The 16,645-nt window shown below is 40.5% G+C and overlaps 1 protein-coding gene across 1 annotated transcript in view; it reads right to left on the reverse strand.

Moving 5' to 3' along the window:
- Positions 1 to 16,645, reverse strand: part of pias1a (protein inhibitor of activated STAT, 1a) — a 51,869-nt gene that overhangs the window by 18,075 nt on the left and 17,149 nt on the right. Inside the window, exon 2 of the mRNA XM_056265342.1 lies at positions 4,493 to 4,931. Within this exon, the coding sequence (XP_056121317.1) occupies positions 4,493 to 4,931 (439 nt within the window). The remainder of the gene's footprint in view (positions 1 to 4,492; positions 4,932 to 16,645) is intronic.

Consider the following 16,645-nt stretch of genomic DNA (forward strand, 5'->3'; position numbering starts at 1 on the left):
AAAATTCCTCTGTCTTTCTGCAGAACACGGAGACAGAAAGAGAAACACAAAGAAATGGAGAGACAGAGAGTGAAACAGAGAGGGAGGCTGTGTGCAGCTGTAACTAATATTTAATAATCTAAGCTATTAATCTGTTACTGTCTGCTAACATGCATTCGTAGCTTCTGCAATATTGTGTTGTTTGCGGTCATGCCGTTAAAGCTAAACTGAACTTCAAGAGAAAGAGTCTTCTAATGCTAAATCCGTTTAACTCATTTAATTCACAAAACTATTTTGACAGCCCTGAAATGGTTGTCAAATGATGCAGTCTTTATTCAGAAAGCGGCGCATATATTGTTTGGTTCATAACTGAAGAATGCACACCGCACTGCTCTCATTGTGTGGGTGTATGTTCATGCTGAGAGCAGCAGCAAGACACATCTCAGCTAATTAATAAAAGACACTGACATCCTTTATATGACGAAAATACGTCTAAAAAGTCCCATGTTCTTTAAATGCTCCTATATGCCAGCATGCCAGAGGGTGATTGAGATAATGACTAATGTATGCATAGAGCAGGAATCGCTCTGATGAGAGCAAAATAAGGATGACAATGATAATAATGTGATTATGGCAAATAAATAAACACTCGCTTCCTGTGGTGTAAGAAGCGGGGGGCAGTGCAATGATGTTAGAGCATTCAGAGATAAATATGTTGCTAAAGCACAAGGAGAATCATGCACACAAAACAGGAAAGGACAAATAATCCCGGAAAAAGAGCTTTAAAAAGGATTTCAAAGTTTCTCTTCAAATGAAACTTTTCAATGACCTTGATAACAGGTATAACTCAATATGAAAAGCAATTAACAATTTAGTTTGTGAACATTTTGTGTGCTGTAGATGAAGAATAGCAATAGCAAAAATTGATAGAACATTGCTTTATGAGTACTGTAGACAGACTTAAGTGAACAAAATACATTCCGCTTTATTCTCAGTGACAGCACAAGCATGGTAAAATATATAAGCATCAATGGCACAAATAATGTGCATCCTCTGATTGTCATTATGTTGTATCAGCTCTCTAAGCCCCTTTCACACAGCGCTTTGAACCCGGCAAATTGCCGGCAAATTGCCAGAGTGCCTTCTGTGTGAACGCAAACAAGACCCGGGATTGATGCCGGGATCGATGCCGGGTTGGGGACCTAGTAACATTGCCGTGTTTAGACCCGGAACGCGCGCTGTGTGAACAAAAGCCAGAACCAATGCCGTATAAGGGGTGTGTCGTAGTGATGATTCACGAGCCTTTGCAATGACGTAGTTATCGTGTGGCTGAGTTACTCTAGAAGAAAGTTTGTGTTTGTCATCGATACAAGAAAGAACGAAAAAATGTCTGAAAACTGGACTGAAGTAGAGACCCGTCACATCCAACGTCATGCGTCTTTCCGGAACATACACGGGTTGTGTGTGAACGCGCTCTCTGATTCCGGCAAATCACTGGCAGTGTGAATGAAGCAAAATCAAACGAACCCGGGTCAAATTCCGGGTCACTTTATCCGTGTATTTTCCGGAATCTCTGGGTGAAAGGGGCTTCTCTATACTACCATTTAAACAAAAAAGTTTTTTAAAATACATCAATACTTTTATTTAGTGTGCACATATTAAATTGATCAAAACTAAACACTTTTACAACATTACAACATTTTTCAAATAAATGCTGTTCTTTTCAACTTTCTATTCAGCAAAGAATCCTGAAAAAAATGTCCCAGTTTCTACAAAAAAAAAAGCTGCACATGTGCACAACCATTTGCAACATTGATAATAATAATTCTTGAGCAACAAATCAGCACATTAGAATAATTTCTGAAAGATCATACTGAAGAGCTTTACCATCACAGGAATAAGTGACATTTTAATAATATTAAAAGTAAAACAGTTATTTAAAATTGTAATAATGTTTTACAATATTACTGTTTTACTGGATTTTTGATCAAATAAGTTCAGCCTTGGTGAACATAAAAAGATGTTTCTTTTAAAAAGATTTTTTTTATAAATCTTACAGACCCCAAACTTAGGTTGTAGTGTACATAAGAAAAGGGAAAAAGAGAATGAGAAAATTAAACAACTGTCCACCGAGTTTGTTTTATTCTGACTACAATCACCAGAACATTTTCCGAATTTGTACATAGGAAGATCTCAGAATGACTTAAACACAGCATTTAGCAGGGTGTGTTGGCATGTTGTGTTAACATCATTAATTCTACCATTAATTTATTATACAAATACCTAACCTAAAGACCTGTTCCCGGGGAACTAGCACACAACTGCTAAAATGGTCTTAAGCACTAGCAATGAAGGCTGGGATTGAAAGCCATTGGAATGCAATCTATGATTCAATAAAGCTCAATAAAAATTCAAATATGCAAAGACAGAGTTTGAACTTTATTGTCCAAAGGAAATTCTCCTTTGGCTTCTCATAAAAACACAATTATATACACATACACAATACACAAGTTATACATATACACAATACACATAAGAAAAGTTATTCTCACAAAGAGCGAGTCATCATAGTTTTACCCAGATTGAAGGTTTAGGCTTATTTATTTAGTGTTTAATAACTAAACACGTATCTAACTTGCCTGCTTATAAATTTAAAATAGGGAAATTTCCACTTCACTTCAAATATGCCTATACAGCAAGGTTAGTATAGTGCTCTCTTTAAAAGGCCACACTGTCACGCTAGCACTGCTGGGATTGAGTTGTCTGTACTGGACCTTTCACATGTGCAATGCATAGCCTATATGACTGTGAAACAAACTGTGAAACATATCAGTTGGCGTGTGATCCAAGCACCTTATTATGCTTTATATTGTGTATACACTCACCGGCCACTTTATTAGGTACACCTGTCCAACTGCTCGTTAACACTTAATTTCTAAGCAGCCAATCACATGGCGGCAACTCAGTGCATTTAGGCATGTAGACATGGTCAAGACAATCTCCTGCAGTTCAAACCGAGCATCAGTATGGGGAAGAAAGTTGATTTGAGTGACTTTGAACGTGGCATGATTGTTGGTGCCAGAAGGGCTGGTCTGAGTATTTCAGAAACTGCTAATCTACTGGGATTTTCACGCACAACCATCTCTAGGGTTTACAGAGAATGGTCCGAAAAAGAAAAAACATCCAGTGAGCGGCAGTTCTGTGGGCGGAAATGCCTTGTTGATGCCAGAGGTCAGAGGAGAATGGCCAGACTGGTTCGAGCTGATGGAAGGGCAACAGTGACTGAAATAACCACTCGTTACAACCGAGGTATGCAGCAAAGCATTTGTGAAGCCACAACACGCACAACCTTGAGGCGGATGGGCTACAACAGCAGAAGACTCCACCGGGTACCACTCATCTCCACTACAAATAGGAAAAAGAGGCTACAATTTGCAAGAGCTCACCAAAATTGAACAGTTGAAGACTGGAAAAATGTTGCCTGGTCTGATGAGTCTCGATTTCTGTTGAGACATTCAGATGTTAGAGTCAGAATTTGGCGTAAACAGAATGAGAACATGGAACCATCATGCCTTGTTACCACTGTGCAGGCTGGTGGTGGTGGTGTAATGGTGTGGGGGATGTTTTCCTGGCACACTTTAGGCCCCTTAGTGCCAATTGGGCATCGTTTAAATGCCACGGCCTACCTGAGCATTGTTTCTGACCATGTCCATCCCTTTATGGCCACCATGTACCCATCCTCTGATGGCTACTTCCACCATGTCACAAAGCTCTAATCATTTCAAATTGGTTTCTTGAACATGACAATGAGTTCACTGTACTAAAATGGCCTCCACAGTCACCAGATCTCAACCCAATAGAGCATCTTTGCGATGTCGTGGAACGGGAGATTCGCATCATGGATGTGCAGCCGACAAATCTGCGGCAACTGTGTGATGCCATCATGTCAATATGGACCAAACTCCCTGAGGAATGCTTCCAGCAGCTTGTTGAATCTATGCCACGAAGAATTGAGGCAGTTCTGAAGGCAAAAGGGGGTCCAACCCGTTACTAGCATGGGGTACCTAATAAAGTGGCCGGTGAGTGTATATTTATTATATATATTAATTACTATTATACATATATGTCCATTTTTGGACCCTGGCTGTTTGGACCCCTGCAGTGTGTGTTCTAGAAAATGTTGTGGTAGTGTTGTAATGGTGTGTGTATACTCATGGTTTCAACACTGTATGTAAATGAGAGAGAGAGAGACAGTTTAGGAAAAGAGAGAGAGAGAGAGAGACCAGGCTTGGTTGTGGGGATTGGCAGTCTATTTGAACAACACTCCTCAGGCAAAAGAACACGCTGATGCCAAACCAGCCAACACCATAAAAATGCTAATCTAGGGACAAACGGGTCTGCACATCTCTACGGCTGCCGTACAATAAACACTCGGTTGTAAAAAAACAAACTGCTAAAATTGTGCATGACCACACACACACACACACTTCAATAGCACACCTCAAAAACTCACCAAGACTCGTAGGTTTAATGAGCTCATCCAGCACGTCATAGAAGGGCAGCCGTTGCAGTTTGACATCAGGGTGTACGGGGTGCAGGCTGGTGGGGAGATGGGGCAGAGCCAGCTCGTGTTTGGGCCCGAGGAGGGAGATGGGAAGCAGAGGGGACTGGGGCGCACCGTGCCCATCAAATCCCAGCTGCGTGAGGCCGGGGGGCAAGGAAGCAGCGTTGGGGTGGACTCCGGGCAGGGCCAGTTCTGCCGGGGAAACCAACTTGGTGGGGAATCGTCGTCTGTAAAGCTCCTTGACTTTCATCTGAACGGCAGGGCTGCAGCCGGCTTTAAGGAGGTGTAAGGCTTTAGTCAGGAGCTCGTGCTTTCGTCCATGTTTGTTTCTGCCTGCGTAGCCCAGAAGAACCTGCAGTTCTGACACCCGCAGGCTCATCACCATTTGCTACAGGAGAATGAAAGAAAGAGAGCAGCAGAAATTAACACACAGATTCTGAGCCAACTTGATGACAACATCACACTTCCAGCGCCAAACACACTTCATTTGCATAGGCCAAACTGTTTACTGGCCAAACACACATACTCACAGCTCAGACACTGATACACACATCTGAAGGCACACACTCAAATACAAACACATCTCTCACACACGATTTTCCTCAGGCTAGGATAGTTCAGTACTGGTATAAGCTATGAAATATGCAGGAACAGCCCCAAACACACACAAACACAACAGAAGTGTCACATTCCACAACCAAACAGAATAGGGCAAAGAATGCAGAGTAAAGAAAGACGGCAATGTACACACTAACATTCTTAATAATAAACCATTCTTCTCCAGAACGGCAACACATGCGGTCTAGTTTGATTGATATGTGTTTCCTAGTGAGATTAAAGTGACAGTTCACCTATAAAGTTGTAATAATCATTCTAATTCCATGAGAATAGGCAAGTCCACACCACAACTATAATGAACAACAACATAGAGTACTTTCAGAACTATTTTTCCAGCTGATGAACGATAAAAACATTAATAGCCAATCAGAATCCATCATGCTTTGAAGAGCTTGAGCATTTAAAGTGGCAGACGCCATAACTGCAGTGCGCAGTTTAAATTCATTCCTGTTATTAGCTTCTCCTTTGGACAAGATATTCGTTTAGAATTAACCAGACAATAAAAAGCTAACAATGCACTGATTAACAACTTAATTCCTCCATGTGTATCATCACAAGAGAACAAATCAGAACAGATGCTCTTACAACTAAGAGCCTGCAAGACATTCCTGAATAAAACCCATGATGCATTTCTGCTTTAAAATGAGGAGAGGAGAGGCGAGCAGAGGAGAGGTTGGTTCAGGGAAAAAAATGAGAATGACAGCATGAGAGAAAGAGAGTGAGAGGGAGGGAGAGAGAGAGAGGGGGGGGGGGGGGGGGGGGGGAGAGAGGGGGGGGGGGGGAGAGAGAGAGGGGGGGGGGAGAGAGAGAGAGAGAGAGTGAGTGTGTGTGTGAGGATGCTAGTGCTCTATTAACTGTGCATGTTACTGGTGTTACAGGGGATGTGACTGTCTTAATTGTCTATCTGACACACTTTAGTTGACAGACTGGTCAGCTAGGGGCCTGTGGAGGGGGGAGAAGAGGTGACAGGGAAAGGAGGAGGGGTGGGCAGCAAAAGGAGGGGGGAGAGAGAGAGGGGGGGGGGGGGGGGCAGAGACAAGAGCTGCTCAGCTTCCAAAACAAATGAAATTGAACACACACACACACACACACACACACGCGCACTCACACACGCACTCACACACACACACACATAGAGATGGCTCCAGTAAAAATACTCAGCAGGGATGATAAAGTAGAGTCTGCTGACAAAGATACCATGGCTGCAGCTTACAAGAACAACACATTTTTGCCTATAATGAACCATAACAATCCAATCAGTCATTAATTCACTTACTGATCCATCATATTCCAACAAGTGTCAGGAACAAATGCAGAAATTACAATCAATAATTGAGCTATTTAGGTGAAGGGATGGAGAAATAAGAACTAAAGCAGATGCAGAAATTCATTCATGAAGAAATCATTCGGTCTGGTGAACACACTCAGAAAAAAAGCTAAAGAAGCAGGTGAAATACTGCAGACCAGCCAGGAACATCTCACATAACAAACACACTGACAGCACAGAAGACTGTGTGTGTGTGTGCGCGCGAGCAAAACGGAATGAGAGAGAGTGTATGATTGAGCTTATGAATCTGAACAGCTCAACTGAAAGGGGAAAAAGATAAAGAGAGAGTGAGAGAGCGCAATGGAGGCTCCAAATGCTTCACATGTAAGATGTGTTCTGCAAGTCGGTCAGTTCTCTCTCTGAGTCACACTTGCTTTTTCACATGCCCAGAGTGTCAAAGTAGTGAGATGTTAATTATCAATCAAATAATGTAATAATGAGTGCACAAAAAAAAATAAAAAAAATCTCATGTCTAATTATAATAAGCAGTTAGCTGTTGTTAAATTACCTTCCGGGAAACGGATATAATTGAGTGTGAGACGTGACGCATTGTGAAGCAATTTGCCGATTCACACTGAACACTAAACCCCCCAGTTGTTTGTATGCATCAGTTGTATGCATCATTGGCATTGTTGTCATGTGGCACTGGTGTTGTATGCTGTAACAATTTTAGGCCAGGGATTTAATGACATGTAATACAAATATGATTAAAGAGTATTTTGCATGTCACGCTGTATCATAATAAATTAATATGTGACTCCATTAGTCATGTAGTATATACACAATACTGTTCAAAAGTTTGGGATTGGTAATTTTTTTTAAATATTTTTTAATTAAGTCTCATATGTTCATCAAGGCTGCATTTATTTGATCAAAAATACAGTAATATAGTGACATTTTAAAGGGGTCATATTCTCTGAGGTCCACTTATAATGTTTTCATCAAAAAACATTTACATTTACAACTAATTGAGAAGTAATAAGCTATCATGGAAAAAGTCTTCTCCTCTTTGTAAGAAATCACTAGAGTCACGGAGTTCCAGTTGCCAAAACATAGACTTTATTGGTTTCTTTTTTTTTTCTTTTTTTTTTTAAATAGGGACAATGCACAAGTTAATATTAACCTTGTTTAAAAACAAAGAGAGATGCATTGTGCCAGGTTGTAGCACAAGTGCTATTTTTTGCCCGTAGTCCCTTGGCAGAGTAGAATACAAAACATTAAAATATACAATTTTACAATAAAATTAATTTACAATTAAAACTATCATATGCTCAATTTTTCCCCATTCCTAAAACCAACCCCACCCCACACCGACAAAACTAAACAATCAAGATCCCTACCTCTCCCAGTACAAAACACACACACACACACATTTCATAAATGTGTACAGTTTTGTTGTGACAATAACCATGCTTTTGTCAAACTCGAGAAGGTTTGAGGATTTGTACATGTAATAAGGTGTGTGGGGACAGGGGAGAGTATTCCACTGAGTTATAGCCACAAAAGAAAAGGCTGATTTGCCAAATGAGGTTTTGCGATTTGGAATATTGCATTCTCCTCTAGTGGCCGACCGAGTAGCTCTTTTTTTCAGAGTTGAGCACAATACATTTTTTTAAAGGAGGAGCGACAGCATTATGAATTATTTTAAAAAGTAAACAAACATTCGAATGCATTATCAAATTTCCAAAATTTAAAATATTATTCTTAGTCATTATTTTGCAGTGGTGATATTGACGAGTCTTTTTATCATGGATCTTAAGGGCTGTTTTATATAATGATTCAAGTGGTCTTAAGCTTGTCTTTCCTGCTTGAGCCCAACTTGTTATGCAATACAAAAAGTGCAGGACAATCATTGCACTTAAGTAGGTATTTGATGCCTCAATGGTATAAGAGTTTCTTATATGCCTGAAATTTATAAGATTAAATATTTTATAAGATTGGTGGAGACAACAAAGCCAAGATGCCTGCAAAACATCAAACAATCTCAAACTCTAATTTTTATACAGTCACTTACACCCCGCCCACAACTTTGCTCAACCAATGGGCATCCATTAGGTCATCTTTAATTAACCCATCCTCTTCTTGTCCTCCACAATTAATCATCTCTTTTCTTGGCTCCATTTCCAATAGCGGTGAGCCGGCACCTGGTCTATCATCAAAGTAACATAAAAACTCTTTTTTTGTATGGTTTACAGTGTCATTTGCATCATTGCTCTTGATATACGGATATTCATATTAAAACACTTGATGTACCACAGTCTGGTACAACTGGCTGGGTGTTTTATGCCTGCTACAGACTACGATTTCAGATCATTACAAATCAAACTGTACGACATGGATCTAATAAACTTGGGTACGACATGTAAGAATGACTTACGGTGTTTCATGCAAAAGGAATTATGAATGAATGCCATCGCCATTCTTATAGGTTGTTCATAGTTCATCCTTTTCAATCACGTGAAAAATGTATTCAATGTAATTTGCAGTGATGTTTTAAATAAAACGAAACTTGTTGATGTCTTACTCATGACAAAAAATAAGATGTCGCTCACTGAAGCTTTTATTCAGAATAGGCTATGTGCACAAGCATTCGAACTTCCGCTATTGTCAGAAGTCGGCATGTCAGTTTCCGGTTTACGGCTGTTCATCCGCAACCGCTATAAACGAACAAGATGAGTGCTGCTGTTGTACGGAAAAAAGAGTTGTTAAACACATCTAAGTTTCTAAGAACTGTAGGTGGATCTATCATCTAACGCCCGTTTCACACATACCCCGTTTGCAGTGCGTGTTGCGGTGCAGGAGCAACGCGCGCTATAGTACTTTCACATATGATGCGTTTGCAGTGAATAAACTGATCCGCGGCTGTACCACAAACACATACTTAGTTTTTTTTTTTTTTTTTTGCGCGCGCGTCGCCCAAAATGTCTATTTTGTGCAGCCACTGCGCACGAAGGTTGGTGTTTTTCGGGAAGCGTTGGAAGCTCAAATGGCTGTTAGCGACTTGAAGCAGAGCAAAGTGGCACACAGCAGTGCTCCTAACGCACCTTGTTAACAGGTTAGGGCTTTCACTTTTCACACCGTTTCAGATGCGGCACGTATAACAGCAGTGCAGCGATCGTTTCTGCACCGAATCTATTTCTGCTGTGCTGCATTAAAGTGACACCGCATGTTTCGTGGTCAAAATGCACAAAGATTGACCTGAAAATGTAGTAATTTCACCATAAATGCGTTTCATTAAATAAAAAGTAGTAATCTCACCATAAATGCATTTAATATACCGGTACTACTATTTTTCACAGTCATCTGAAGACTGTGAAGACCGGGGTAAATCAAGGAAAACTACAATTAAGGCGACATAATGAACAACACTCGTCTCATTCGTGGAGGTGGAAAAACAAGTTCTTTGTGACATGCAAGATCTATTGTAGGCTATTACAATTTAAATGCAAAAGAAAAGGCATGTGAGTCGGCTGTTTTTGCCAATTTTAAGTTTTAATTTAAAATATTTGCCATTTTAATATAGTAAATTTGACCACTTGCTTGAGCAACTTAATATACGTAATGCATGGAATAATAGCCCTAACTTGCGTTGTTTAAATTGTGTTTAAACGTGCATACATCCATTAAAGAGTGTGTACAAAGAGAATCGCAATGCTGACAACTTTTTTTGAAATAAAAGTTGCAGCACAACTTCTGGATTTTAAATAAAAATAGTAAGTATGTGTTTGTGGTACAGCCGCGGATCAGTTTATTCACTGCAAACGCATCATTTGTGAAAGTACTATAGCGCGCGTTGCTCCTGCACCGCAACACGCACTGCAAACGGGGTATGTGTGAAACGGGCGTTAGATGATAGATCCACCTACAGTTCTTAGAAACTTAGATGTGTTTAACAACTCTTTTTTTCGTACAACAGCAGCACTCACCTTGTTCGTTTATAGCGGATGCGGATGAACAGCCGTAAACCGGAAACTGACATGCCGACTTCTGACAATAGCGGAAGTTCGAAATTACGCTTGTGCACATAGCAGCGAATGGCATAGATCAAAACAATAACAAAAGCATAGTTCTCTACGTTCTCCCGTATTCGATAATTCAACGCATTAACCCCATAAATTCTGAAGCAAAGAAAAGAACAGCAAATCACAACTATTCACATTTGACTGTGACGCTACACTATAACTACTCGGTACATATCAAATGATCTGTATCAAACAAAGCAAGGTAACACTTTAGAATACGGTTCCTTCGTTAATGAATAACTACACAAAAACCATTGAGTAACACAATATTAACAATCTAGTAACTATTATTAACTAACAAGAAACTCTGATTAACGAATTATTAAGTAATAGCGCACAGATGAAAGTGGTACTTCACTATTAACTAATCAATAACTACTATTTTTTAATGCTTCCCAGTTTGTTACTTTAATTTTTTTAAAAATCTAGATTTCAGAAAACGAATGGAAATTAATGTCCATCATATAACCTGACATATCACATGACAATTGCCGGATTCAGCCTTGAAAACTATGATACAAATAAGCTTAAAATACAGAATTTACCAAACACTTTTGTGAGCAGCCAAGTGTATATTGCATGATATTCATGTCTTGTTTCCCTGATTTTTCTCACCAAAGTCAACCGCCCATATTCTATCCTTCTACACTCAAACCCCTCTCCCTCATCATAGTCCAGTGGGTAATGCTTTATCCCACAACCACCTACAGCACAATGTCACACACAAAATTCCAGATGTCAGAAAGTAAAGGTCTTTAGTTGCACCAGTGTCAACGTCAGATTCGGCCACCCTGCTGAGGTTTAATTGCACAACACTGTGTCATACGAGTTTCAAAGTGGTTCAACAACACCAACACTCTAAAACCCACAGAGAGGAGAAACAACACAGATAGAAGTATACTCACTGTCTGCAGTGAAACAGTCAGCTTCATTCAAACAGGCACTATAAACAGGTAATGCTTAAAGCCTGCAAAGTGAGCTCACTATTTTTAAACATATTCACATTTTTCCTACACCCCATGATGCTCTGCACTAATGGGAATAACTTCCGTTAAACTGTAAACAATCAGTGAAAGGCTCGCTCAATAAATGCAATAAGCTCTTTTTTTTAAACTGGGTATAAAGTGATATTATTCTGTTCACCCTTCAATCATTGAACATTAAAAGGAAACTTAAGTGTAAAAGCATTGAATTGAAAAGTGAAACTGTAAAAGTTGAAATTACTTTCAACAGACCATGAATTACCAGAAAAGCTCGATTCTTTCAGCAGCAATATGACAGACATGTTAAATATCACTATAGTAATATATGTCTGTATTTTGTAACACGTTGCCTTAATCAAAAATGTTCATTAACTTAAGCATTATAATATCTCAAAGTGCTTTCAGTCATATTGACAAAATAGAAACATTCCAGTAAACGCTAAATAGGGATTAGAAGTGAAAAGAGAAGACAATTACATTTTAAAGCATCCATGTGAAAACAAACCTGGAAAAGAGACGTGTGGATTTGGGGAGAAAAGCGAGAGATTCTTAGAGCATTCCAGTGAATTAATCATGAGATGTACTGTAAAGTAAATCAGGAGAGCAGACCACAAGTGTGCAGTATATGTTGTCTTTTTTCATATTGTTACAGTGGAATACAAAGAGAAAAAGAAAATAATCAGGAGGAAAAGAATGCATCAGACTGAAAAGAGCTTGCCACAGATATGTTTGTGATACCATGTCACATTAAAATACCAAGCTGACGTCTGAAAATAGAACATGAAGGCAAACTGATGGATAATGATTTATTTCAATCTTTTTGAGTGGCAGTTCCCCAACATTGTTTACATTGTCTTCCATTGTATAGACAAAAATATATAGATTTATATAGATTTCTCAAAATATCTTCTTTTTTTGTTACACAGGTGCAAGAAAGTCATACAGGTTTGGAACATCATGAGGGCGAGTAAATGATGGCATCATTTTATGGAAGTAAAATAATGACAAATGTTTTTGAAACAAAAAAGCTTGTTGAATTTCACTACTTGAAAAAATATGCATTGCATTAACCCTGGGCTCCAAAGCCACAGAATCTTGCGCTGGCCAGTGTCACTCACTCATACTGACACCTAGGCTACTGGCGTGCGTCCGTGCAGCATCACGCAAAAATAAAGGTTTACAGTAACGGACGCGACTGTTAATACGTTATTCGTAGTGACCCATGATAGATTTATTTCGTGTCTTTCCTAGAATGGGCAGTTTGTGACTTTGCGAGATAAACAACATAAAGTAGCACTGGTATTACAAAACATTCAGTGGCACATACCAATCAAATACAGACGTGACACAAATAACACGTTTGAAACAATATCACTGACTTTAATGCGTTTAATTGATATTTAAAATATCACAAAATTAGGCTATTTATTTAGGATTTTGTGTCACAATTACGTCAGAATAGGTGCTCGATTAATCTGTCAGTCACTACTGGAGGTGTCACAACACACGGTGACATGTTCCGCCACTCGGTGTCAGTCAGGTGTCCTGTCAGTGTGTCGCGATAATGTCAGTGACACATGCCATATCCACTGGCACATGCCAATGAAGACCGGATGTGCCAATACGCATAGTGACATGTGCCATTGGCTTCTGTGCGTCAGATGCCATGTCACTTAATGTTAATACTGCTACTGTGATATTCTCAATTCATTCAGTTAACGGACTCTCTGAGGTAAAGTATTCAGACTGCAGACTTAGATTGTATTTAGCCTAGGCTAACGCTTAATGGACTAATACAGAAATAAAAAAGACCAAACTCGCACCTTATTGGGGATGTAACGTTAGGCTATACCAGATATGGCAGGCAAGTGGACTCAGAATATAACGCGCAAAGTTTCACGCTGAGCGATTCCCAGTGAAATACTGGCATAAAGTTGTCTTGACACTGGATATTCAACATTTGCACATTTAGGGACCGTCTCTAAAGTTACATATACAACATTGGTACACACGTTTCTAACTTCTAGCATTTGAAGAGAATGACTTAGTCATAAAACCAACTGTAAATTGTTTCGCCAGTATTTCACTGGGAATCGCTCAGCGTGAAACTTTGCACGTTACGTTCAAGTCCACTTGCCTGTTCCTATATCTGGTATAGCCTACATCCCCAATAAGGTGCGAGTTTGGTCTTTTTTATTACTGTATTAGTCCATTAAGCGTTAAGTGTCCTGACCGCAGGGGAATCCTGGAGAATGACGTATTGAGGGAAACGCTATACTGCAGCACAGTGCCACGACATGAAGTTAAGAAAACTAAACAACCGAGAGAAATATATGTCCACTACCTCTGATTTAAAGTTTTATCTATAGGCTACATCAGCATCGGGGAATAACATTATAACCTCGTTCACGGTAGAGAAAGCTGCTTAGCCTACATGTGCAAAAATAACTGTGAAGACTTAAATGTTAACACAGAGACATCGCTTCTCTGTCTGCGCTTCAGAGAGCATCTAAAGCCGCTAAACTTATAGAAAGCTTATAGTAGTAATTGTTGGTTTGGTATGTTTGAGTTGCTGAATACTAATAGCCTATGCTACTATTACACGGGAGGCTAAACTCTTAGAAAACGATAACGCTAAGCGCACTAGAATAAAATATAATATTCAGAATTAAACAGTGTAGCTGTCAGCTGACTTACAGATTCAGTTAACATCCACAAATGAATAAGCGCGACGATTCAGGGAGCACACATTGAACTCTGAGAAAACGCTATACGCTTGAGCAAACAGTTTGTGAATAGGCTACTACAAAAGATGGCCGTGAATAAAATATAATATTCAGATATTTTTAAACCAGAACCCTCTAATGTTAGAATGTTTATTTTGAGGAGTGGCCACTCAGTGTGCAGTGTGGAGGGGAAGTGGCCACTCAGTGTGCAGTGTGAGGGGGGAGTGGCCACTCAGTGTGCAGTGTGAGAGGGGGAGTGGCCACTCAGTGTGCAGTGTGAGGGGGAGTGGCCACTCAGTGTGCAGTGTGAGGGGGAGTGGCCACTCAGTGTGCAGTGTGAGGGGGGAGTGGCCACTCAGTGTGCAGTGTGAGAGGGGGAGTGGCCCCTCAGTGTGCAGTGTGAGGGGGAGTGGCCACTCAGTGTGCAGTGTGAGGGGGAGTGGCCACTCAGTGTGCAGTGTGAGGGGGGAGTGGCCACTCAGTGTGCAGTGTGAGGGGGGAGTGGCCACTCAGTGTGCAGTGTGAGGGGGGAGTGGCCACTCAGTGTGCAGTGTGAGGGGGGAGTGGCCACTCAGTGTGCAGTGTGAGGGGGGAGTGGCCACTCAGTGTGCAGTGTGAGGGGGGAGTGGCCACTCAGTGTGTAGTGTGAGGGGGATTGGCCACTCAGTGTGCAGTGTGAGAGGGAGGAGTGTAAGGGTGCTCCGAATGATCGGTCGCCGATCATAATCGGCCGATAATTGCTTTGGGATGTGTGATCGGCGGTCTCTATAAAGGCCGATCCAGAAAAGCCGATCAGATGACGCAAAACTCGCGAGACCATTTTTTTACGCCTGGTAAAAATGGCTTCACCGGTCTGGCAATTCTACAACAGGGCTCTCAAGTGTCAAGCATTGAGCGTGACAGTCCCTCATTTCGGTCTTTTGTCACGCTCTCCCGCCACACATTGTATTTCTCACGCTGAAAAACTATTTGTAATATATTTAATATGCCGCAGCGGCCAAAACTCTGGCCGCGCCGCTCTCACTGTGGAACCGGCATGAATCAAGCGCGTTTCCTCTGGTGTTGTTCGTCGAGCTACACAATAGCCAATCAGAAAATAGCACTATTGTATCTGGGTAAGATTTAACGCAACAACCAATGACAAAAATGTATCCAACCCCCCCCCTCCCCGTGCGTCCGTCAAATCACTCGTACATATTTTTTTCTCTCATCAAAACTGAATATGTTCATCAGCGGTTATAGTTATATCAAGCAAGGATACTTTTGTGTTTTATTTTGTGATTACACCGGAATGAATAGAGTCCGCAACGGCGATAGATTGAAGCGCGCGTCCGAGTGAAGCCTGAGTGAGACACAGAGCACTGTATCCATGCAACTGATCGCCGCGGCAATGAGCGCGCAGCTTGAGTTCAAAAACACATTTTAGCGCTAGATTTCTTATTTAATAGCGAACTAAATGAATGATCTGCTAGTTAACTGAAGATGTTTTATTTATTTATATTAGGTACATGGTGGGACAGACTTCACTGGATCTAAAAAAAAATCAATCTAACCATAGATGTGACCAGTGGTGGCTTTCTTAATCTGTTTAAAATAATTTTGCAAGGGTTCTTCTTCACACACACAAACACACACACACACACACACACAAAAGGTTTCTCTACCTCTCTCTTCCTCTCTAAATGCCTACAAAATCTGACTAAGCATCCCAGAAAAAAGCAAAGTTATAGATACAGATATGGAAGTTGTTAGTTTTTGTTTTGTTTTGTTGTTTGTTGCTGTGCACTTTACTACCTGTGGTCCTTTAAGTGTATTAGAAAAACTGATGGCTGACTGACTCAAAACATTATTTTGGCTATAGCCTTTTTTGTTTCTGTTTTTAGTTTAAAGTAGTCTAAAGCTAAATTTAAAGACTCAGATGTTCTGTCTTTTATTAATTTTATTTTATATTCTACAGGAAAGTTGTATGTCAAGCCCTAAGCTGCTCCCAATAACCAAGCTGCTATGTTAATACATGTTGCTTGCAAATAAATACACAGGTGTCAATTCATTATGCATTGTCTTCTCTTAAATGTAATACTTAATGTACATTGTTGTTAAATATAGTTTAATAAGTAATGCTACATGATAAAAAGAAGTCTTTAAATAGACCATGTAATCGGTGATCGGTATCGGTATCGGGTGATACAGCTTCCAGTAATCGGCGATCGGCCCCAAAAATCCTGATCGGAGCACCCCTAGAGGAGTGGCCACTCAGTGTGCAGTGTGAGGGGGAAGTGGCCACTCAGTGTGCAGTGTGAGGGGGGAGTGGCCACTCAGTGTGCAGTGTGAGGGGGAGTGGCCACTCAGTGTGCAGTGTGAGGGGGGAGTGGCCACTCAGTGTGCAGTGTGAGAGGGGGAGTGGCCACTCAGTGTGCAGTGTGAGG

Source organism: Rhinichthys klamathensis, unplaced genomic scaffold, assembly GCF_029890125.1.
Source record: "Rhinichthys klamathensis goyatoka isolate OS25496 unplaced genomic scaffold, OSU_Roscu_1.1 h1tg000232l_1, whole genome shotgun sequence".
NCBI classification, from domain to species: Eukaryota; Metazoa; Chordata; class Actinopteri; order Cypriniformes; family Leuciscidae; genus Rhinichthys; species Rhinichthys klamathensis.